The sequence below is a fragment of the Dermacentor variabilis genome, chromosome 1, assembly GCF_050947875.1.
Source record: "Dermacentor variabilis isolate Ectoservices chromosome 1, ASM5094787v1, whole genome shotgun sequence".
NCBI lineage: Eukaryota > Metazoa > Arthropoda > Arachnida > Ixodida > Ixodidae > Dermacentor > Dermacentor variabilis.
This window is the reverse complement of record NC_134568.1, coordinates 89,895,681-89,920,976: the sequence shown is the minus strand read 5'-3', so window position 1 is coordinate 89,920,976 and position 25,296 is coordinate 89,895,681. Positions and strand designations below refer to the sequence as shown.

At 44.4% G+C, this 25,296-nt stretch overlaps 1 protein-coding gene across 1 annotated transcript in view; it reads right to left on the bottom strand.

Moving 5' to 3' along the window:
- The window catches only part of LOC142580259 (netrin receptor DCC-like), a 154,682-nt gene that overhangs the window by 45,711 nt on the left and 83,675 nt on the right, over nt 1-25,296 (bottom strand). Inside the window, exons 5-6 of the mRNA XM_075691136.1 lie at nt 14,435-14,488; nt 4,796-5,065 (exon numbers count right to left, since the gene is read on the bottom strand). Of these exons, the coding sequence (XP_075547251.1) occupies nt 4,796-5,065; nt 14,435-14,488 (324 nt within the window). The remainder of the gene's footprint in view (nt 1-4,795; nt 5,066-14,434; nt 14,489-25,296) is intronic.

Here is a 25,296-nt window from a genome sequence, read left to right as displayed (position 1 = left end):
TGTTTCTATTTTCGGCGCTTGCAGAAGCCATGTTGGGTAGCAGAGGTCGGAGTTCCCAAAAAGTGATCGTGGGAGTCGCGATTTATGGTCTTGAAACAAGGTGTGTATCTGTGCACCCGGACGGTTCTCTATCAGAGAGAGAAGCGGGTGTGCAGAATGCTGAGTAGATGCAGGCCTTTGTACATCTGCGTTTTCTGAAGCCAGCCATTTGATCTGGTAGACAACTGCTGGATTCTATCCACCATTGCAGTCTAATATCTATCATCCTTTCCATCACCTTTGAAACACAGCTTGTTAAACTAACAGGACGGAAGGAGTCAAGAGACAGTGGCGTTTTGCCAGGCTTTAGCAATGGGACTACGTTAGCGATCCTCCAACTCATAGGAACATGTGCTTCCTCCCACATCTTGTTGAAGACGTGTAGGAGAGTGGACGTGCCTGTTGGGCCAAGGTTTTTCAAGGTACAATAAGACATGTCAGGACCAGTCGCTGTTCTTTGGCGTGTCTTCGAGAGAGCGTGCTGCAGTTCTTTTAGAGAGAACAGAGTATCCAACTGGGTATGAGGTAAATTGCAAGTATTTTAAATCTGTTTCTGCAACGAAAAGATAGATTGATCTTGAATTGATACAGGATTTGCGAAATTTACTAGGGTTGCGCAGAACTTGTTTGCAATTTCGCGCTCAGATACGCCAAGAGCTGTAGCAAGGCTTCTGAAGTGACTACATTGTGATACCGGATGGCCAAGGGCGTTTATTAATCTCCAAATTTTCGGCAAGGGAGTGAAGGGAGTAAGTGACGTACAGAACTCACGCCACCGGTGCTGTCCCAGTTTTTGCATGTCCCGGTTAGATTTTCTGTGTGCAGCTTGACTTTCTTGATAATCTTCAAGCCGTCCGGAACGACGAAACCGACGCTCTGCTCTGCGTCTAACGGCTCGGAGTCGTTCATAGTCTGCGTCGACACTGTTTTGTCCCTCCGGAACAATTGTGTATCGCGTAGCCCTAGAGTAATTTCTTAGTACCGATGACATGCATGTGTCCAGGTCATTTAATTGGTTCAGTACCACAGAATGATATTCTCGAAATAGTTGCCAATTAGTAAGTTTAGTTACTCTGGGAGATCTTGCCGGATGCATAAGGGGGTGCAGTATGAGAATTGGGTAGTGGTCACTACCCTGTGTCTCATAATCTGTGCACCATCTAATACCGCGTGTAAGGTCAGGGGAGGCTATAATAATATCAAGACAACTAGCGTAATTGCAGCCTCTTAAAAAGGTAATCGATCCATCATTTAGCACAACAAGGCCACATGAATCTATAGCCTTTTCTAAAGACCAGCCTCTTGCATCAGTGTGGCTACTGCCCCAGGTAACGTTATGAGCATTGAAGTCCCCACAGAATAGGACTGGTCCTTGAATCTTTTGAAAGAAATGCATGAAAGTTGACTCAGTAATGCGCTATGCTGGTTGCATGTAAACGCAAACAATGGTCACAAGCAGTTTTTTAAACTGAACTTTACAGGCAACGAGCTCAGTCACACCAGAGCCCGAGGAGCACAGAAGACAGGAGGGTAGATCGCGTCTGACGCATAACATAGTTCGGCTAGTGTTCGGAGTTCATGAAGATGAGTATATTACGTAGTTCGAAAGACAGAAATTACGGTCTACACTGGCTTCGTTCATACACACAACGGGGAACCTGTATTGCGGAACAAGCTTTCTGAAGTCTGCACTCTTAGATCGAATGCCATTTGCATTCCATTGAAATACGGTTGTGTTTCGAAAACAGTTATCCATCTGGCGAGCCATTATGCTTGTTGTAAGATACTTTTGTAGTACCAGTGGTTCTAACGAAAGAACTGCGCTCACCTCTGGAAGCTTGTTTGCCATAGGAAATGCCCGCAGAATTGCTTTCAACGCAACAAAGAGCATAGGCACCACCATATGCTGCTGAGATGGTTCCGCTTCACGTGAGACATGCGCAGGTGCTTGTGTTCTCAAAGGGATGAATGCCTGCTGAGACTCACGTTGGCGGTCGACAACACTTCGCGACGTCTTTCCTTGGCTCTCTTTCCTGCTTGGTTTGCCGTTCATCTCCTGCAAACTACTAGCCACCATCGCATACGTTTTCTTGTGCTCTGCTGATTGTGACGGAGGAGCTGCTTTCACTGGGTTGACAGCATCTAAGTTCGGAGGAGGCGAGCCTTGCTTCGGAGTCCGACCATGTAACATTTCTTGTCACCTGAGTAATGAAGCCGCTTGATGCTTGGAACATCTAGCGTATGAAGCTGTGTGGTCTCCGTTGCAGTTGGCGCACTTGGGTTGATTTCTGTAGGTGCAGGCTTTATAATCATGCGCTCCCGCACTGATCTTGCATCACAATTGGCCATGGCAGGACTTAGCAACATGGCCAAATCGCTGGCAATTGTAGCACCGAGTTGCAGGTTCTAAATATTCTTCGACTGGATGACTCGTGAATCCAAGTAGGACGCGTGTTGGCAATGGTTTGTCAGGCAAGAATTGTAGGATGACGCTCCGAAGTACATGTGGTTCCACTGTACCATCTGCTCGCCGGAGCCATCTGGTCTGCCTCTCAACGGAAATGACGCCGCTATCTTGTAGGTGCTCAAGTAGTTGGTCTTCAGTGTATTGAATTGGAACATGTCTTATTTTTCCTAGATTTTTCGTGTACGATGGTGACACGTATGGTTCTACTGCAAGGCCAGCAACATGAGTTAACTCAAGTAGTCTCGTAGAGGCAGCGAGAGAAGACACATTGACGGAAAAGTTACCTTCCCTCGTTACACGAAATGATTGTACCTTCTCTTTTGCCGTGGTAATAATCTCACTGGCCAACTTTTTTGGATTCATTTTCCAAAACGACGCTTCCGGGTCGGTGAGCTTGAAGATCACTGGTATTTCCGCTTGGCGCGATTTCTTGTACGTCACCGTGGTGAAAGATCTGTCTTCCGCTTCCATGTCGGTGGTTTCAACTATTGCGGCATCACTGTACGGCTCATGATCGTCACTACGTACCCTCTTGGGAGAGTTCGCCTCGAGGTCAGCATCCGTTGTCGCACTTGGGTTGACGTGGTCACTGCCAGCCGATTGCACAGCGGGCGCTTGTTGTTCTGCAGTAGCATTCATCTCTCCACTTGCATCAAGCAAGCGCTAGGAAGAACAGAGTCCCTTCTTTGCCAACTCCTTCGGTTGCCGTGGGAGTCGCTAGTACGGCTTGGAGTCCAAAAAGTCATCCCGCCTGGTGAGGCGGGAAGTCGTCGATTCAATTTTGCCTATTGAGTGCTGAGATCAAGTGTGGAAACTTCCGAATTAAGACGAAAAAGCGGGTCCCTGAGGAGCTCACGTCCGTTGGGGGCACACTTCGTCGATATTACTTTAGTGTTGCACGGCCTGCCCACCAACAAGGACTGTGTGCTTAGGTGCGGCGGTGAATTTGGACTACCTTGTAAGATCAATAAAGGTATTATTAATATTATCCAGTGCAGGTGCTCATCCGCTGCCGCAATAGCATTGAAAATAAACACTTCTTTTTCAGGCATGTGGTACGTACTTTCGTCGTACGCGTAGTTCAAAACTTGATGCGGTTAACTATGCGCAAACGAAATATGAAAAAAAAGATCAAATTGACACCACTCCGCCCAGTGAAAGCATTCTTTTGATGGTTGCATGTGAAATTGATTAAAGGAGTACACTGGCGGAAAGGGTTTTTCATATATAGCTGCCATCTCGGTAATCACGGTATGGAGCATCAGTTTCCTGAACGCGCAGCCAATCATCAATTACATCGTCTTTTCATGCGATCAAATTCAAGATACACGCCAAGTATAACGCTGCTTCAAGCGTGCCGAGTCGCTGCGTGGGCTTCTTATCAGAACTGAAAATTCGAGGTAGTAGTCCCGTTAAATCACAAACCGCTTACGCACTGGTCAGTCAACCAGGTACAATGGTCCGAAGCCACACCCCGAACACCTCGTCGAAAGCTGAGCACATTGAGCAATCGAAAGGATAATAGGAAAGAAAAGTGTCAGGGGCACTCCGCATTCCAAGGGAAACGAAAGCAGAAGACGAAGAATATCCAATTTTGCACGTCAAATGCGGAGAAATGCAGAGCGAAGGAGGAAAGAAAGGGCGATGTGGCAACGCGCGCCCAGCTTTCGGGCTTGCAATAATTGCGCTACTCTGATACGCGTCAGTGGGTTGAGAAGCTATGTGAACATTAACTACAATTTCGTTTACTGCATCGCGAAGCAACGCTGCACTTCGCGCGTGTTTTAACTTGGTCACATTAAAAAAAATGCGACAATTAGTGGTTTATTGGTCGTTAGAACTGGGGCTCCACATTTGACTTTAGATTTGGGAGCCATTTAATGAAGCAATAAAGTGAGAAACGAAATGTTTGTGTCAGTACTCCGTTGAGGCTAGGGCTCTGAAGTTGTTGCCAACAGTTCGCAGACTAGCGTACTTCTCTGGTCTGTCGTCTTCAATGGGCAGTATGGAACGAGATTTCGTCACTTCCACAAACGTTGCTCCGGTGTTGGGGAACATGAGTGCACCCATTACAAGATACGTTATGCGAAACATTCTAATATCGTTTTCTTCATCGCGTTCAAACTGAAACAATAAAGACATCGACTGCTCACACGACAGCCACGTTCAAGGCTCTGGATGGCCGTCGTAGCGGATGCTGTCATGCGTTACTCGTTGGTTGTTATAATGATCGGTTGATGGCGTTCAACGTCCTTAAGCAAAACAGAGACTATGAGATTCGCCACTCACTTGGTGCGTTAGCAATCCGCGTGGTGGACACAAAAGGGCTGCAGGCGTTCTGCGAGGGGCACCACTGCACAGAGAGCGTGTAGTTCTCCGTGGGGTCCAGATCCTGAACGATGGCCGAGAGCACATAGCCAACGTTCAGGAAGCGCTGCGAGTTATCAGGGTTCTGCACGCGCACACGGTACTGGCCTCCTACCACGTACGGTGCCAAAGGACCCCACGACAGCAGCACCGACGTGCTCGACAGCGGAACCACTTGGATGCTCGTAGGGCCTGCGGTAGAGCACGATAATTAAGTGATCATTGTTAACGACATGAGTGTAAAACAAGTAAGCACTCTCTTTGATCTCTGTATGCGTTAGTAGGGTGGCTCGTGGATGGACGGATGAATTTTGATTGATTGATTGATTGATTGATTGATTGATTGATTGATTGATTGATTGATTTGATTGATTGATTGATCATTTCTCTAAAGACGAAGTGGTGGGGCTACCAAGTCGCTATATTTACCCTTCTGCTACGTTTATCTTTTGGCCTCTAAGATACGAAGGTGGTGTCAACAAATCAAAAATATTGCACGGTCTATTAAGATCTCTCGTAAGAGGTGAACGGCGAAAGCCTACTCTTCTTCCTCTTATCATTCACCTTTTTCTCTTTGCCTCTTCTCATTAGTAAGCATTTCGAGTCATTTGTAAACAATTGTAGTCGTTACAATTCGTTGTTAGACACATTGGTCCTCTTGTAGTCATTACTAGTCATTTCAGTCATTGAGTCATTACTAAGCATTTTAGTCATTTCTAATCAATTGTAGTCGTTACAGGTTGACGTTAGACTTTTTGGTCATATGAATGAATGAATGAATGAATGAATGAATGAATGGACTTTCTCTCTCGTCCGAGCGAGGGGAGACTGGGACTAAAGGCACGAAGGCCTGACAGAGGTCCCAGACCCCACAGTTACAACAGCAGTTGGAATCAGTACAAATGAATACATATAAAACGTACTTACATTTCGCACAAGAGAACAGAATTTCAGTAACAAAAATTATTACAACATTTGTTCATTGTAATGAGGAAGCCACATAAACATTAGCACAAATGCTATCTATATGCACTTTTTGTTAGGTCACACAAGCATACCTACAGATTCAATAAAACGAAAATATCAATAATTAGTGAAAGCAAACGCCATCGGCGAGTAATAATGCACTAAGCTCTTTTTGAAGGAGCTTTCTGAAGCACTAAAATTTAGCAGTTCTCCTACTTTGTTTAATATTTCTATCGATTGAGATATGAATGTTTGTTTTCTTGTTTGTTCTTGTGTTCTTGAATTTGCTCTTGTTTTCGGTAAGTGTCTGGTATTCCGGAGTAGCAAATATATGTCATCATTGTCTATCTTGGTAAATAATTTTCTTATATGTATGGTGATCAGACGCTTCTTATAATATATTCTGTCTGCTCGAAGAAGGGAGTAGTGGTGAAATAATGGAGCTGTTTTAAGGTCTGCAAAACGACCATGGTAATTGCAGTATATACGAAGGATTCATTTCTGTAAAAGAATTGACTTGTAGTTTGTTTTTGAAGTTGTTCCCCAAACCAGGACCCCGTAGCAGAGTTTAGAGTAAATAAGAGCATTGCATAACTGTTGTTTGAGCCAAAGCGGAATCAGCTGGGTTAACCTGTTAACGATACCGACAGATTTAGAAAGGTCATTGCATAGCATCCTTATATGTGATCCCCAAGATAAATTTTCATCAAACCATACGCCTAAGAATTTTTGTTCTTGGGCACGGTTAATCGCCGTACCATTGAAATAAATGTTAATGTCATCGGGTATGTTCTTGTTGCGAGCCCTGAATAAAATGTATGTTGTTTTTGCAGTATTTAATTCGAGTCTATTTTTCTCTCAGCCAAACTGACAAGCGATTTAGATATGCATTAACGCTGACAAAAAGTTCAGAAGTGTCATTGGATCTAAAAAACGCATTAGTATCATCGGCATACATTGCCAAGTCAGGTGAGTAGGGTATTCGTACAATATCATTTACATAAATTAAGAACAATAGTGGGCCCAGTTTTGAACCCTGAGGCAAAATGTTTTACAGGCAAAAGCCAGAGGCAATATAATTTATCTGAACAAATTGGTTTCGATTCGTTGAATAAGTTCTTATTAAATCATTAGCGACGCCGCGTATTCCGCAGATTTCTAATTTGTGTAATAATATTTTATGATCGATCGAGCCGAAACCCTTCCGCAAATCTAAAGAAAGGCCAAATGTAACCTTCTGTTTTTCGTTGTTCTCAATTATTTTGTCCTTGATATCTAGAAGGGCTTGCTCTGTTGACTTATTCTTTTGGAAACGGTATTGGTGCTTTGAGACTACATTGTGTTTAGTCAGGAAAGACCACAGCCTCTCAACCACGACGCTTTCCAAAAGCTTTGAAAATATATTTAAGCCCGATATTGGTCTAATTTGAGACTTGATCTTTCGCACCGCCTTTATGCATTGGTGTTATGCGAGCGGTATTTAGCGCTTCTGGAAAAATTCCTGAAGATATTGACAAATTAACAATATAAGCTAGAACGACGCTTATTTCGCTTGAGACATATTTGATTGGCTCCGGTTGAATTCCATCAGGTCCTGCCGAGGCTGTGCTCTTCATTTTGTCTATAAGATTTCGCGTCTCAACGCTACCTGTGGTTGCAGAAAATGGAGCTAGTCACCGGCGGGATATTTATTGTATGAACCACTCTTCTTTCGCCTCCTCTCGAGGTACATGAACCAGCCTGAACAAAATGTTCGTTCATGCTCGTCATTTGACTTTTGTTCAGTAATGGTATCTGCGACGCAATACTAGACTTTCTACTTGTTATTTTATTCGCTGCATTGCGTATCAGTTTCGGTTCGTTACGTATGCTAGAAAACAGTTCTCGATAGTAATCATGTTTAGCTTTCTTTAGTTTGCTTTGCAGGTGATTTCTGAACTTTAATATCGCCAACTGTCCTTGATTACATGTTTTAATGAAAAGGTGGTACATCGCATTTTTCTTTTTTATGTCATTATACGAATGACGGTTTATCCAAGGTTTTCGTACTTTGTTATTTCTGCTTCGTTCATATCGTATAGCGGGAAAGCCGATTCTTAAGAGGTTTTTATGATAGAAAGAAAAATGTTAAAAGCTGCGTTAACATCACTTTCAGTGTAAACCGCCTGCCAGTCTGTAGCTACAATTAATTCCCGAAAGTGTTGTAAAGAAAAATCATTTATAATTCGACGATAACAAGGTGCCCGGGTAGCGCGGTTGTTGATAACGCAATTGGTAGCAGAAAATAGGGGTAAATGGTCACTTATATCACTTGTAAGAACTGCGGCAAATACTCCTTAATGTAAGTTTGTAACACAGATGTCAATCGATGTGGCGCCATTCTCTGTAACTCTGCTTGGTAATTTAATGTGGTTTGTGCAGGCGAGGCAAGCTAGAATTGATTTCAGATGCGATTCCCATGTGTCATGTGAGCTCATGTCTATGTTTATATCTCCCATGATTATCACAGGTTCATTTATAGAACAGGCATGCGGTTACAACGCGCGCCAAAAAAAAATTCTTTTTCGCCAGTAGCAGGCCTATATATTACCGACGCCATGGTCTTTCCTAAATATACACTAAGGCATTCTACGTGTTCAGTAACTACTGAGAATTCTTCCACTACAATAAAACGTAATCTCTCTTTTATGTACATAGCTACACCACCTTTGATTGATTCTAGTTATGTGCTGCGAGCGATGTTAATGAAAAATGGGTATGTGGTCGTTTTGTGATAACCATGTTTCCATGAAACATAACATCAAAGTTATTTTCTATTGACGACAGCATATTGTGAATTTCGTCTACTTTGTTCCTTATACTCCTGGCATTTATATGCATAGTCGAAAATCTCTTTAAACCTGTGGTTTCTCTGTTGCGACGAAGGATATCATAATAAGTGTCACTGACCAATTCAAATCCCATATTAAAAGAATTTCAGTCATTAATAGTCATTACAAGTCATTTCAGTCATTATTAGTCATTACTGCTCCCTAGTACGCGTTTTTAGTCATTTGTAATCAATTGTGGTCATTACAAGCCGTCGTTAGACATATTGGTCCTTTCGTAGTCATTAGTAGTCATTACAAGCCATTAGTAGTGATTATTACTAATTACTAGCCATTATTAACCTTTAGCAATCTCTATTATAACGTTATCATTCACTAACTGTCACTATCAATTATTTTTTATTCTTTAATCTGTCTATAATCTGTCCTCAGATGGCGTGATGAAGCTTCGGCGGACAATCCGGTGGTCAGGTCTGCTGACACAAACTTCACCATCAGCCTAGAAAGGCTTTCGCCTTAAAATAATGTATTGTAGTGCCCTGGAAAGTTGTGTTCTGTTCGTTCCGTGCGTTCAGCACATCTATGCCACCAATTGTCCAGTTGCCGTTTACTATATTTTGCACAGCGTGTGCGGATCCCGATAACATACAAGGTGTCACACATAACGGCATCCACAGCAACAGAACTTGCAGCCCTCCGTGCCTCATCAACTATGTCGCTGACCAACCAGCACAGAAATGGGTCCTGTTTTGTGATTGAAAAACAGCTCTTCAGAGTTAGAAATCTGTATGTACGAGCAGATTTCATTTGAAATATGAGAAATTAACCAACATGCTATGGAAAAAAGACCACGATACCAACTTTCAGTGTCTTCCTGATCATTGTGGCATCATCGGTAACGACCGCACTGACAAGGCTGCCCGTCAGGTCACAAAGGCACCCAGGCGTTTCCAATTTCACTGGTGGAAACGGACGAAGGAAGAGAACTATGTTTGCTTGCTGTCACAATGGCACAAGCTTTTTCGAGTTTTTCGAGCGTCTCTAATTGCCGCCTACGTACCGAGGATCTTTTGTTCTGGCTGCACATGCCAACCACACGCTCCCCATCGGCAACGCAACATTGTGCTACTGCCTGTGGCTGGGTGTGGCATTCACGAACGCTTATTCTTGCCCTCTTGGAATCACCGATACGCCAACGTGTAGACACTTGTTGGTCTGGAATAATTATCGAACACATGTTGGGCATTTGTCCTGTAGACGAGGTCCAACGGATCTCTTTACAGATGGCACTAAGCTGAGTGGATTTTTTCAGGAACGAAAATTCTTAGACCCTGGCCACATTCGGCGATGGCGCAATCTATTCTTGCGCTACTGCAGCTTGTGAAGAACATCAGCCTCAGTGACCGATTATGGTCCTGCTGTGCATCCTACTGTGTGTGCGCAGCGGTGCCTCTCTCCATCTTTCGATTCTACCTTTTTCTGTCCTCCAATGTAGGGAAATAAACTGCATTCTCGTCTGGCTGACTTCCCGGCCTTTCTTCTTCTTGCTTTATTTCTCTCCACAGCGGGTTCATTCACCTTCCTTTCATTATCTTAAACACCCAGGGCTTGGGTCTGGGTGGCTGCGTCTTCGTTTATTTATTTACCTCTAGATTTATAACGTGATATGCTAACAAAACAGCCATAACGGCGCCTGTACTATTTTCACACGCTACTCATGAATAGTCCATAACTCCGCGTCCTCAGACACCAAAATTTGGCTTCGAACGATCAGGCACTATAATTACGATAAAGCTTTTCTGTTCTGATTTCATTTATCTTTTGCTGTTGGATATAGTCCCATTGCTTGTTTTCTCTCCATTCATGGCGCATATCTAGTATGCTGACTTTACGTTAAACGCTATTTTCCTTGCCACTGCCCATATTGATAATGCAAAGTTAACGGGTTAGTTCCTAACTTTTCTTTTTGTCTCCACTTTGAGTCGAAGTTACTTTTATACATGCGCCTAATTATCCTAGCCGCCCATCTATTGTTCCTTCATTATCCTCAATTCATTTTCGAAACGGGTTTTGCTCTGAGCCTTCCGAACTTGAAAGTAACCCCAACCCATTCCTCCCAACACCAATCGTTTGTAGTTTTTTTATTTCTTCTTCTTCTTCTTATTCAAGGGCCCCTAAAGCTAGTCTTCCAACATGTCTTTGATTAATCTCTGACCCACAGTAGACTTCGGATTTTGAAGGCAACACCGAATTTACAAACCTAAGTCTGGAAATGGTGATTCCTTTCCACAGTCCTAGCACTACATCATATTTGTTGTGTCCCCGTATCGCGCGATGTTTAATTATGGCCATGTTTCTCTCGCATTACACTTTGAGTGCTGCTATCTCGGTATCGCGTTTGCCTTTATTGTGACTGCCTCATTAGTAGTATCACTAGGCATCATGATTCTTATTTTTTTCCCAGTGAACTTAAAACCTAGGCTGTGTGGTGCAGCGCGAAGCAGCACAAAGAACACAGAAAAACAAGGACAAGCATGAGTCCCTTGTCCCGCTTTGCGCTGCGCCACACAGCATGACGCAAAACCAACTAGCCTAAACCATCAGCATTAAAACCGAGGTAACGTCAGAATAATGCCTCCTCTTCTGTCATTGTCGTTGTGTTGCTGGCTTCAAAACTCACTAAAAGTTTGAGCATCGGCATTGATCATCTTCACAAATGTCTGCCGGAAGCTGAATATCTCTCTGACTACCCACTAACAGAATAACGTCATCGGCTTTCAATACTGTCAGATGAGTCTAACAAGCCGGGATGAAGACAGACCAGGTCTCGTGTGGGCTAAAATAAACCTTGCCGCCTTCTTACACGTGTGCTGTGTGGCTGTCTTTTCCTGCAATACCTGAGCGAGCGAGGGAATGTTCACTTGTTTATATATGAAACGTTAGTCCTATTTGACGACGACTTCATTTAGTTTAATTCATGTCCAACTATTCTCTGCCCAGATAATCACAATCAAGTTTGACCCGTAGTCAGCTAATTTCGCGCAGGGTTGTAGATCTCGACACAATGTCGAGCCCCCAATGGGAAGCCGCCATTGGCTGGCGAAAACAAGCAATTACTGAGTGCTTCCTTTTGCCACGCACACGCTTCAATTTAGGTTGTGTCGAGACCCACGCCCCTAAATGCAAAATTAGCTAACTGGGTGCAAAATTTTAGGATAAGTATCTCGGAACAAAAGAGTTCCAGTAGAACGAAAAATTGAGGTTGTCTACAAATAGGATCGTCTTAGCGTCTCAAATATGTACACACACCTCAATCGTGATTGCAAAGAAATTAATTAAGAAGTTTCCGTTAAATATCTGCTTGGTGACTAATTTGTTGCGAAAATTACGTAAGCCAAAGTGCACAAACCGTATACGGGAGCAGATTTTGTGTAGCTACCATAGCGTTTTCATTAAAATTACCGCTAGTTAGTCTTCGATGAGCCGGTGCAGTGCTCAAGCGCGAAGGTTCATCGCGGCCCTATTCGGCGTGGATGTCGGATGGGCTGCTTGTTCAGCTCACGCGAGGCATCGCGCCGTCGGATGTGGCTCGTAATGCACAGCGTGGCGTGCCACCAATCGTATTGATTTTCTAGAGGGGCGTGCGAGTATTGAAATTTAGAATACGAATCGAATGGTTCCGAATAATCCTTGCTATGTGAATCGTATCCGGCTCGAGAGTTCACTATTTGAGGTGACCGAACATTCGCTTCTTTAGCATATATAAGGCATACAAACACCTATTGTAGTCTCGAGGGAGACAGAGCAGTGGATGTGAGGACTGTTTCGAATGGTTCTACACTACAGGATAGCTACGGTTGTTGCGCATGGGCTTTAGTTCCTGAGTGAACGCACGCGGAATACAAATTCTGCGCAATAATTTAGTCATTCAATAAGAATGGCTCGCTTCAAGGCTGTATGCTACTTCGTTCCAATTCATTGTCTAGCCATTCTCACCATATTATTGCATCTCTTTTAAAACAATGTGCGATGCTGCAGTACCACATTTTTCTCCTTTAGCGAAGGCCACACAGTACGTACACCCGGCTACAAAAGTTTACCGACCACAGGATCTTAGAAAACGTTCGGTCCCCGAGCTGCCTGTCGCAGTGGCCAGTAAAACTGTATACGACAATGTTGTTAGCATATTCTAGTTGAGGCCCGAAATGCAAATAGCAGGCTGCGTTGTGAGGTTGCGGATATATTCAGCTTTTTCTCAGATTTCATGGTACGTAATATTTTGTGGCCAGGTGTACATCTAGCTACATGCTGTTCCCTTGTTTCATTATTGTCATAGCGATAGTGCTCAGATAATTAAAAGCAGTTTATCATTTACATTCTGCTCAGTTGTCCGGATGAGTAATAATGAATGGTATTACATGCATGCGTCGAAGTATATAAACCTGATTTCTTTTTTTTTTCCCGTCGTTGTGCCATAGCGGCTATGGTGTTGCGCTGCTAAGCACGAGGTCGCGGGATCAATTACCGGCCGCGGTGACCGCATTTCGATGGAGGCGAAATGCAAAAATGCCCGTGACCCGTCCGGGGGGGGGGGGGGGGGGTTGGCACGGTAAAGATCCCCAGGTGGACAAAATTAATCCGGAGTCCCCCCACTACGGCGTGCCTCATAATCGAATTGTAGTTTCGTGACATAAAACCCCAGAATTCCATTATCTTTTCTGTTTATTTTGTTTTTTACCCACCGTACTCTGCGAAAACTTTATATTGCATGTTGCTCTAGAAATAAGACGGTATTCGATATCCGATCCGACACTCAAGCCGGTATTCGGTGGTCTTATTCCTCGAGTATTCAAATATTTTGCTATTCTAAAACACCCCAATTTTCTATTATAGGCCCTCCTTTACCTGTGGTTTCGGCATAGCCGTAGTCTAACCGATTTACCCAAATCACGGAAAGAAGCGCCAGAAAAATTGTGCCGGCGGCGTCGCCAACGCGATGACGACGCGAGCAGCAACACGACCACGACACTCAGGCTCACAAAGACAGCACGATGACGCATTCCAAGGCGTAAGCAAAGGTTAGGGAGCAAACTATGTTTCGAACTCGTCCTGTCAGAGCAACACATGCTCCGCCACAGCGTAATGGAAGGAAGGAACGGACATAGGTAAAACCTGTTTCGAGCTCGTAACTGCTACCGCGTTAAACAGAAACAGAGAGAAGCTACTAGACCACAGCCAGCCACAGACTGCAGCGCAGCGCACTTGCACGTATGCATACTCTCCCAGTTTGAACTATAGTGCGCCGGTAGGTATGGCATTGAAAACAGGCACCATACTGTAAGTTGAATATACGACTCAATACGACGCGGTATTCAAGTACCCGTTAGAACGGTTTCGGCAAATGGCACTTCTGACAATTTTACAGCTAAATGATAGATTTTCTCAGTGGAATGCCCCTCAGTCTGCCAACAACTAGACGAGACTCGTCCGCGTGATCCATGCGTGGTATATGCAACGTAGATATTACAATTCGCAAATCTCTTGAGCAACCGTCGCCGCGTTGTACGAGACTTAACACCTTCATTTTAGGTATCTACCCTGCGTGTAATATAAAGAACTGACGAATAGGCATTAAGTCGCATCCGTCCCTCTCGCCATTGTTCACGTCGTGGGGATATGAGAGGTCGAGTACAACAGATCATCAATTACTTCATGCTACAGTGATTACAAAAGTAAGGAAACAAATCCTACGGATATTCTTACTTACCATTGAGAACGCTTTGGGGAGTACTTTGGGAAGTGGCGGGCGTCGTGGGGCTCGCTGAAAGTAGAAATAGTGAAAATTATTGACTTCGCCTGCGCTATGCGTGCCAAAAACGACGAAGTGCGGTTTATTCTTCCGCACTTTCATACAACACTTACGCAACACGCCAACAACTAGGACACGTTTAACTAATCGTTTTTTTTTTCTTCGCACAAAAGTAAGGTTCAGCCGTTTCATATCGGAAATCGCTATTTTACCCCCCCCCCCGGGTCGGTTAAAGGCTGCCATTAATTTCACTGAGACCCAGTAGTGCGCAATGCATCCTAATTCAAAAGGCCATAATGACTAGAATACCCACTATGAAGATGTTTGACAGTTTGCTGTTGGGCTAGTTCGCACACAGTGTTTAGAACGAAAATATTGTCTTACACTGGCATCGCTCTTCTTATTCTAGGTATTATTTGCAAAAATGGGCAGGTTCAGGAAGTGAAATCGTGTATAACAAAACGACGGAGTAAAAAAATATTTACGACCTAGCTTATTTACTTTAAATTAAAGATGGCGAATATTCGAAGTTTCGAATACGAATCGAACCTTTCACACTAACTATTGGTACTCGTATTCGAAAATTAACTATTCCGTATTTTCTAATATTGAAACTAACCAAATATTTCGTAAAAATTGACAGTTAATGTCTGCTTATTCTTCTCTAATGTATCGCAAACTATCAAAAGCGAAACAACGTCAAAAGCTTTCGAAGCAATCCAGAAACAAAATTGGCGACGCAAGCTTTGTTTCGGTCTGGCGCCGGGACCCTACATGATTACCTGTTTTATTATAATTGTATTTTTGCTTGTATTCTGTCATTTCATGTTCCTTGCAGTCTAGTCATGCCGCAGTTTTGTCTTTTACGCTAGAACAGTTATGTTTTCCTTGTAACGGATTCTTTACTATGCGTCTACGGCATACAAGTCCTACAAGGGCCTTTTCTTCTTCCACAACTTCTAAACTTTTTTTCAATAACCATTTATTTAGTTGTTCTTTTCTAGAAATCTAGTCATACAGCAGCCATTCATTCGTAGAAACCTTGTTTGCAACCAAGCTCTAGAGATGTTGAGAGGCTATTTGTGCAGTTTCTTCTTATGCCAATTACTATAGTCGTGTCTAAAACTGATCCTAACTGCGCTTGATAGTTGATGTCTTTCCCTTTTCACCAGTCAATATGAGTGTGGTACCTAATTACGCCAAAAATAAGTATTCTTACTGAAAACATGTGCTTCTGCGTGTGACTATTCAGTATTCTATTCGATATTCGACCCTTGCTATTCGTGTTCCATTCGTATTCGAACAAGTTCATATTCCTCCACCTCTATTTTTAATGTTATCCGTGGTATACAGACACTTGCTTTCAAAGACCGGTAAAAAAAAAGGCACAAAATGTGCTCTGAGTGCAGATGGGTGAGCTTCAGGAAGAAACTTCCAGTGACTCACGAGTATGAAGCGGGACATGCCTAGCTATTAAGCGCAAAGGCCAAATGAACGACGTTCTGAGAAATGAGACGCGCTAGAGTCAGCACTCATGGGTCCAGCCCCGCAGAAGGAAGTCCAGATAATTAGTGATTGCCGTTAATTATTGTTTGCGGCACCGAGGCAGCCCTTGTATATCGCACGCCACACTGGCTCCTCAGTTCATCACGCGCTGCGCTTAGCAATCGCACTTGGATCCCGCAGCGTCCCAGAAGTTGGCGCAGAATGTTACGATTGACGCTTTGTTCCCGTGGCTAAGGTCCGCCGTTGTGCACAAGGTCCTCTGCAATACCACTTCTGAACTGGCGGTGCACTTCGCTTCCTAACGCTCGTTGATAATAGACCAAGAATAGCGAACGCGGACACAGCACGCGACAGTTGTCGCTACGGTTTGTTAGGAAGCTCGCAATGACTGTAGAGGTCCTAATGAAGCGTCCGGCCGGGTGCTATCAGCGATGTCGTAACATCCTGCCTATATGGAACTTGCTTTCGCGCGACGCTTCTTATCAGACTGATGATGCCAAATGGTACACCGGAATACTAACGAGCCTTTTCCCTCTTAGGGGCGACCGATCTAGCAAACAATGAGAACAAAATGCGTCACCTTCAGGATTTGCGCGCGCGGGCGCGCGCGCGTGTGTGTGTGTGTTTGTGTGTTCGTTGGTTTGGGTGCGCGTGTGCGCGTGCGTGTGTATTTGAGAAAGATTTTTTTAGTTCCGTTTTACTTACGACCGTTGCTGCTTCGCACAAGCACACAATGTACCATAAGCGTAAATTGAAACGCGAACGAAAAAAAAAAAAACCATGGGAACATCTGTTCTTTGTACCCACAAGGCATATGTGCGATTGTTCTGTTGTCGGTTATTAAGCATGGCGTGGATGAATATTAACATTGTGAAGTTTGAATACAGGCAAAGCTGAAAACGCGATAACTCAACCTAGTCTCTTGTAATTAGTTTACGGTTGAATTTAGGCTGATAGTGCAGGCGTCAGGTCATGAGTCAGGTGCAAGCTTGCACACTTGGTCCTGACCCTATTGGTTTTCAGTGTAGAAACTAACGAATCGGTAAAAATGAAGACCGAACAAGCAAAACTCGGCGAGAGGCTCGGTGAAGTGCGTCTCAAGTCACGCGTAAATATTTCGCACTTAAAAGAACATTTCCCGGCAACATTGGTGAAGCGAACTGCAATTTATCGGATAGACGAATTGCATACTATTCGAAACAAAACAGAACGAAAAGTAGCAAGGACAACTGTTGTACACGGCCGGCAGCCAAAAATACAACAAATGTAATGGTGACAGTGGTAAAAAAGAAATGGCAAGCGAGAAGATGGTGCGGAAACCAAGAAATCTACTTGTAACCTCATTGCTGAATAATAAAACCGAAGGTGTGCTGATACACGCGGAATCTATCTTTCGGATGGTGTATGCTCCCAAATATAGCGTGCCCACCGGTCATGTTATTTCCGCAGCGAGCAGGCCTGATCAAGAGATATGTAAACAAAAAGAGGCAAGAAAATGTTGCACAATCAACTAGCCGAACTTGTCACTCTTGTATAAAAACACATTCTCTGTCGCCGGGTTCATTACGCCACACACTGTCAAGCACCTTGGTGAAGCTACCATGTGGTTCCTGGCCCGTAGCGGCAGTTTCAAACACACCGGTTCCCCCTGTCCTAAACATCACAGTGTGTGGCAACACGGGTAGCCCTGCTCTTCAAGTTGAGTCATTAGTTAGACAATCCGGACGACCCCTCGACCGGACGCAATGTTCTATGTCGCACGTATAGGGAAGGTCCCACAGGAAGCTTTGTGAGCTTAGTTCCGTGCTTGCGGGATTCACGTTTCCGCTGTTGAGTCAAAATATGGTGTCTATAAGCAGTTCGAAACGACCAACCCTTCCGCCTGCGCATGTACAATTTGTGACGATGTTGCAATGTTGGTGCATTCCCTGCGACCACAGGGGCTGGTCGATCATCGAACACCAAGCAGCATCAGCTCATTGCTATATTTCCGGTTATGACACGCTTAGAGATAGCGAAAGCAAATGACAGGTGACGTGCAGCCTGGTGCTCTGACCGAGGTAACGGATTCCCTCCAAGAAAATGGGGGAGGGACGGAGAGAGGAAGCAAGCCATCGGCAAACCAAATCAATCTCGCAGCTCAATTCCCAGAGCACGGCAAGTTCCATGCGGAAACTATCAGTTCGGTTCCCACCGTCAGTAGAGCTCTCCTTTCGTATAGTTATTTCGACTCACCAAGGATATACAATGAGTGTTCATACACGATTGTATAATTGACAGTTCTAGCAAAAAAAAAAATAAAGAAAACCACTACATTTTCATTTTGCATTTCACACGGTCTTTGCAAGATTGTTAATTGAATGAAAGTTGAGCCCTACGGTTCTCTTCATTCTTTTTTCACAGGTGGTCAGAATTACTTTGAAGCCACAGGTATTTTTCACAGTAGCGCTGCCGTTACTTCAGTTGGAACTATGCGCACACGGAAATAAATCTCATCACTAATACGGCTGCTTCTCTGCGTGGTGGACAAGGTACACTGGTAAAGTCACAATCAGTTCCGTATGCGTTCTCGAAGGCACGTGAATTCAAAAGCATGACTTTGGCCCGAAAGAAAAGAACTAAATGGTGGCAGCGTTGCTTCCTTATTTCGTTGTACGTGCAGACGTGCAGCCATCTTGATTCCCACTCAATGCACCCCGCCACAATCATGGCACTTTGCTATCACTTTGCCACCATTTTGCCATCATCAAATGAGACGCGCATATCGAGCAGTTGTCTTGTGACAGAGCAAAGTAACCGAGCGCAGGATTTCCGGTTCCTGGCAGTGGGACAGATTGGTTATTTTCTGTCGATGCAGCAAACGTCTATCACGTTATCAGTGACCTCCAAATCCAATTCACTGCGCAAGCCGCCGGCGGGCACTGGTATAAAGCAGCGTTTCACTAGCATACGTGTGCCCATCTTGATCCACATTCAATGCGCCCCGCCGCAGTCATGGCATTTTGCCACCATTTTGCGATCGCTTTGCTATCAAAATGAGACACGCATGTCGAGCAGTTGTCTTGCGACACAGCACCATAACCGCGTTCAGGATCTGCGTTTCCTGGCAGTGAGACAAAATGGTTATTTCCTATCAATGCAGCAAACACCTGGATCACGTTATCAGTGATCTCCAAACTCAAACCACCGCGAAAGTCACCGACGGGCACTGGTATAAGGCAGCATTGCACTATAGGATATCTGAAAGCAGTGAAACTTGAAGCATTTAGTAGGTGCTGCTCTTGCACAAAAAGGACAGAAATAAATCTGCCTTAGCGCCTGAAACAATTTGCAACAAACTTGAAAGGTGCAACAGGTGGAGTTCCGGTAGCTTTCAGGTCACTTCGGAATCAAAACTCTCGGGCTTAACGTCTAGAAAGTGCTCAGTGAGTTATGAGAGACGCCGCAGTGGAGGAGGAGGAGGAGAAATAAACTTTATTTGTGCACAGCAGATTTGAGACCTAGGCCTCTACCTAAATGACGGCCTCGAGCCCTTGGGCCCTGGCGGCATCTTCGGCCTGCTGGATTGCCTTGAGTTGGTCTTCCGGTGCACAGCTGAGCAACGCGGTCTCCCACTGCTCTCTGGTCTTAATTATTTTATTCTGTATGGGTGTACGAGGACAAGACCAAACCATATGTTGTAGGTCCGCCCTTTCTTCACAGAATCTACATCTATCCGTGTAAAGGTCCGGGTAGTAGCGGTGGTAGGCCACCGGGTTCGGATATGTATCTGTTCGTAAGAGGCGCCATGCCGTCGCTTGCCGTCTATTTAACGAGGAGTGTGCCGGGGGGAAATAGGCCCTTCCCCATTTATAGTGTTTGGTGATCTCGTTAAAGCTGGTCATCCGGTCTCTCCCCCTTCCCAGTATTTGTTGCGTGCCACCTACTCGGCCTGTCAGTTCTCGAGCCAGGTTGTGTGCTATTTCGTTCCCGGGAAGGGAGGAGTGTGCGGGTGCCCATATAATGTGAATGTCGCGATCTTCACGAAAGTTGTTTAAAATTCTCAGTGCTTCCGGCGAGATTCTTCCTTTTGCATAGTTCTTGACGGCTGTCTTGCAGTCGCTTACTACGATGTTAGCTTCCGTGGAGGCTATTGCCAGTGCTAAGGCAGCTTCCTCCGCCACCTCTGCCTTCCATGCTTTTACCGTCCCACTAACTCTGCAGTCACCCTCTAGACTCGTAGCGACTATCGACATACTCTGTCCATTTGCGTACTCCGCCGCGTCCACATAGACTACGTCCCTGGCACTACGGAATCTTTTGTGGAGAGCTCTCGCTCGTGCGTTTCTTCGATCTTGGTGAAACTCCGGGTGCATGTTTCTGGTGATTCGGGGTATCGATAGATGTTCCCTTATTTTCCTTGGGATGTCTCTCCGCACTCCGTGCTGTGCTTCGTAGGTTATTCCGATGTCATCTAAGATGTGTCTCCCCGTCAAACTCTGTGTAAGCCTTTCATACTGCGCTACTCTCTGGGCCTCAATAAGTTCGTCTAATGTGTTGTGCACGCCGAGTGCCAAGAATTTCTCGTTTGACGTATTTGCCGGAAGTCCCAAGGCTTGCTTATACGCCCTTCTAATAATGCAGTCTATCTTGGCTTTCTCCGCAGCGTAGAGCTTGAGGTAAGGAACCACATATACAATACGACTGATTACAAATGTTTCTATTAATCGGATCAGATTGTGCTCTTTCATGCCATAGTGCCTGTTGGATATCCGCTTTATTAGTCCGATTGTTTGTTGAACACTATTGCCAAGTAGTCTAATGGTTTCTCCGTTATGGCCGTTTTCGGAAATGCGGAGTCCCAGTATTCTCAGGCTCTCCACTATCGGTATCGTGGTGCCTTTTACTGTGACCACAATGCCCGGCCTTTCCCTAATGCTTTTTCGACCCCGGCATGTGGGCCTATAGAGCAGAAGTTCTGATTTTTGCGAGGAGCATCTCAGTCCCTTGTCTTTGATGTAGTCTTCCACCGTGTTTACTGTTGTTTGAAGGATCTCTTCCACATGCCCATCGCTTCCACCCGCTACCCAAAGGGTGATGTCGTCCGCGTAGAGGCTGTGTCCGAGTCCTTCTATCTTTTCGAGTCTTGCAGGAAGACCGATCATTGCCACGTTGAATAGAAAGGGAGATAGGACTGAACTCTGCGGGGTAGCCCTATTACCTAGCTTGAGCGCGTCCGATTTGGATTCTCCAATTGAAATCTTTGCGGTACGATCTGTCAAGAAGTCTTTGATGTACGCGTATGTTTTACGTCCTACATCCAGCTTTTGGAGATCTTGTAGTATGGCCTTGTGCGTGACGGTGTCAAAGGCCTTAGTTAGATCGAGACCTAGTATTGCGTTAGTGTCTAGACTTTTCTCACTCGCATCTATGATCTGATGTTTTAGTTTGAGCATAATATCCTGCGTCGATAACTTTGGTCGAAATCCAACCATGGTATGTGGGTAAAGTCCATCATCCATGTATCTCGTGAGACGTGTGAGAACCACATGTTCCATGAGTTTACCGACGCAGGATGTCAGTGATATGGGCCTTAAGTTCGTCAGTTGTGGTTTCTTTCCAGGCTTTGGTATAAAAATGATTTGGGCTGATTTCCATTGACTTGGAATGCTGCCTTGCTCCCAGCAGTTATTCATGTAGTCCGTGAGAGCTCGGATGGATACATCGTCGAGGTTCCTGAGTGTTTTGTTGCTTATCCCATCAGGTCCTGGTGCAGATTTCGAGTTGAGCCTGGTAAGTTCATATCTGACTTCTGCCTCCGTAATAGGGGTATCAAGATCAGGATTCTCGTTACCTAGGTAATCCGCAGTGGAGGACTCTGGATTAATTTAGACCACCGGTTGTTCTTAGACATGCTCCTAAATCATAATACACGAGCGTTCTTGCATTCTGTCCCCACCGAAATCGCGAATCCCCCATCGCGAATCGAACCCGCGACCTGGTGCTCATCAACAGGATGTCATAGCCACTGAGTCATCGCGGCAGGTGAGTTCGAATTTATTCATTCATTCGTTCTTTTTCCTTGCTCACAAGGAAGGAGAAGAAGTCACTTATATAAAAGCTACGGCGCCGCGCAGCTTGACGGAGGTGGTTGGCTCGTTCTGCACTTTTTCCACGTCGCCGATAAGGGTTAACTGGAACACAAATGTATATGTGGCCGCACAATTGAGGATATATACTTTTCGAAATTGACGCTAGGCACAGGATTTCTGCTAAATGAATCCGACTTTATTAATGCTAGGTTTCTATTCCCACAAATTGGGCGTTTGCCCTGAGGTGAATAACGGAAATAAAAATTAATTAGTTGAAGTTTATCAGCGACATCACATTGCAATTTGTTTGGCACGTAATGCCCGCCTCAAGTAGTCTGGCCGATGAGAAAAAATATCGCGAATTTCTTGTGCAGCATTCTAAGCTTCCTGTACTTGTATCGATTTGCTTCACGTACTGTATTTATTTTATTAATTAAAAAGAGGTTGGCGCTTTTATTGGTGCCGGCATTATCGGCGCCGCAACTTCGCAAGGCCATGAAAAACTAGAGATGAAAAACACTTGAAAACAGTAGAGACAATCAAACATCACAAGCTTTTGGGAAGTTCCGCGCATGAGTAAAGGAAAACAGAATAAAACTAAATTCTGCTTTCAATCGATTCAAGTATACATTTTAGCATGGAACAGGCTTGTCACTTGTACAGTCGAAAACATTGCAGCTGATTTTGGCAGTCGCAATTGGGAGATTACATTGTTCGTAATTTTGTCCAAGTATGTTTTAGAATACTGGGTGTTTCAGCGAACACTTTAACAATTTTTTTTTCAACTGCCTGTGGCAGACAGCACAATTCTAGTCCATGAGCTGGTCTACTGGAAGAGGCGGAGATTACTTGCACAAAAATTGAAATCCATAATTGACTAATCAACAAAAATTCAATAATTACGTCCTTAGCTAATTACCTTATGGCACATACTGCAATTAAAACATTCTGGCCGGGAATTCGCAAGGCGGACACACTTAGAACGAATTGTCAGGATGGCATCAGTTTCGAGATATTAATTCCCCAACTTTGCGGAGAAATGGATTGGCGTTCCAGTTACTTTTGTGCTGCAATGCATAAAAAGACGTTTTGTTAAGTGGAACGACAGTGCCTTTTTACCGCAAGTTTGACGCCGCATCTCTGTTAAATCGTGTCATCCACACAATTCTTTTCAAGTAGATACGCTTCGCAATCTCACCTATTAGGATTTGTAAATTGCATTCTGTGCCATACAGTAATTAGTTAAAACTTAATTAGGAAAATTTAGTTAATTAGTCGATTATGCATTTCAATTTTTCGTGAAAGTGATGTCCGCCTCATCGAGTAGACCGGTTCATGGACTAGAATTGTGCTGTCTGCCACAGGCAATCCTTAAAAATTCATGAAAGTGTTCGCTGAAGCATCCTGTATAACGCTGAAACCAAAGGCCATTTGAATTTTTTTTTCTTTTTTCATTACGCGGTATCTTGTATACTGCTCCTTGTATGGAAGTGTACAACTTTCAGATGTTACCTCAGTAGGAGGGTCTGGAGTTAGAAAAATCGGATTATCTGAAATTGGCGTTGTGTAAGCTCAAGTAACAGTTGGCAGATCTAAATTTGTTTAGGCCCTATCTGTTAAAATTACAGATCAATTTGTTGCAGTATCATTGCAACGAGACGTGGTCCCTTAAATGCTAGAAAATGAAGTGTCGTTTGTCATAAATACAGCGCCGCCACCCATACGTCCACGCGTGACTCACATTTGTTGTCTGCATAATAGAAGTTTGAAAACTCCAAGTGCAGTGTGTGTATAGCGGTCCACTCAACGTGCAGGCGAACAAAGACAATAGCTTTTTCTTTTGTCTTTTTCCCCCTTGAAGCGCAGTTACCAACAGACGTCCGCTTAATCACTCGCACTAAATTATCTTGAGCACAAAGCCAATTTACTCGCAAGTAATTTTGGCTGATGTGGTTATGAAATCACTAGTTTGTGCAGCCAGAAATGTCGGCAGTACTCACACATATGGAGATTCACCCAACCACTGTGGAATTAAACTTTTCATCAGAACTTCAGGACTGCATGATAAAAGGTTGCGCTTGGGCCGTCTGTGCGAGCATGGCTCGTTTAGTGGATGCAAATGAAGCAACTTAGCGCCTCACCGAAGTTTTGCGAGAGCAATAAACAGACCGCGTACAGTCCAGCAGATTCTCATTATTCACCCTGCATGCGCTGTAACCTCGAACAATTAATTTCCCGACAACGTGCCGTAACCTTGAAAAAAAATTGTAATATATTGGTATGCCAAAGTTCCAGAGCTATAATAAAGCTTTTATTCATCCCTGCTCCGCGACTAACAGGTGCCCCAAACTGCGACGCCGCGAATCAGCGGTTGCGTTTGAAAGAGAGCAAGCGACTAAATAAAAATATAGTGCCAATATTACCGAGCTTATTTAAGATAACGGGAAGTGAAGCGAAGGTGCTCAGTAATTAAATGAGGCACGAGCAAGTAAATTTTTAACTGGTTGTTCGGCGCACAGTAGAAGTAGGGGACGGCGTAGATTTAAGAAGGAGAAGACTAAGCATAAAGTGGGTTGAATAGTCTGAATAGTCACACCATCCCACGTGTGGACTCCGGGAGAGCGCTATCTCGGAGACCATGTCTTAGGCACAGAGCGTTTCTACAACAGTTACTAGAGGAACTCTGGTGCTGCTATCGTTCAGCTATACTTGGTAATGATGGTTAGTGCATGGATTTGTATATCTTTCTAAATTTCAAAGCAAGCGTAGCCTATTTATTAAACGCATCAAGGCAATAAGTCTCAGTGCACACTCGTTACCAAGGCAGGTAACAATCGCAATGACAGCAGCTCCACTAGCTGGCTTGACAAGAACTTCTAAGTCGGAGCTGAGAACGACGGTATCTGCATCGTAGATAACACCGGTGACGACGTCAGAGCCCAGCGGTACATGGGAATGAACATTCCATCCAGATCAGTGACGTACGCAAGGTATTGAGCGTGGTCACATTGCGTGCGCGCCATCAATCGCCAGGACATTCTTGCGGGAATTCACTGTGGTGTCGGTAATTTCATTCGGCATCAATTCCCTCCAGCAGCAATGAAGGAGACTGCCTGTTGAGGCGTTTCATGTTGCCGTAGGGCACAGCAGGAATGAAAAGGGTGATGTTGGTCTGAGGCCTCCGTTGCGTTCTTTGATTCAATGTGCTCGAGGATGAAGAGGTTCTGGTGTTCCTTCTCTTCG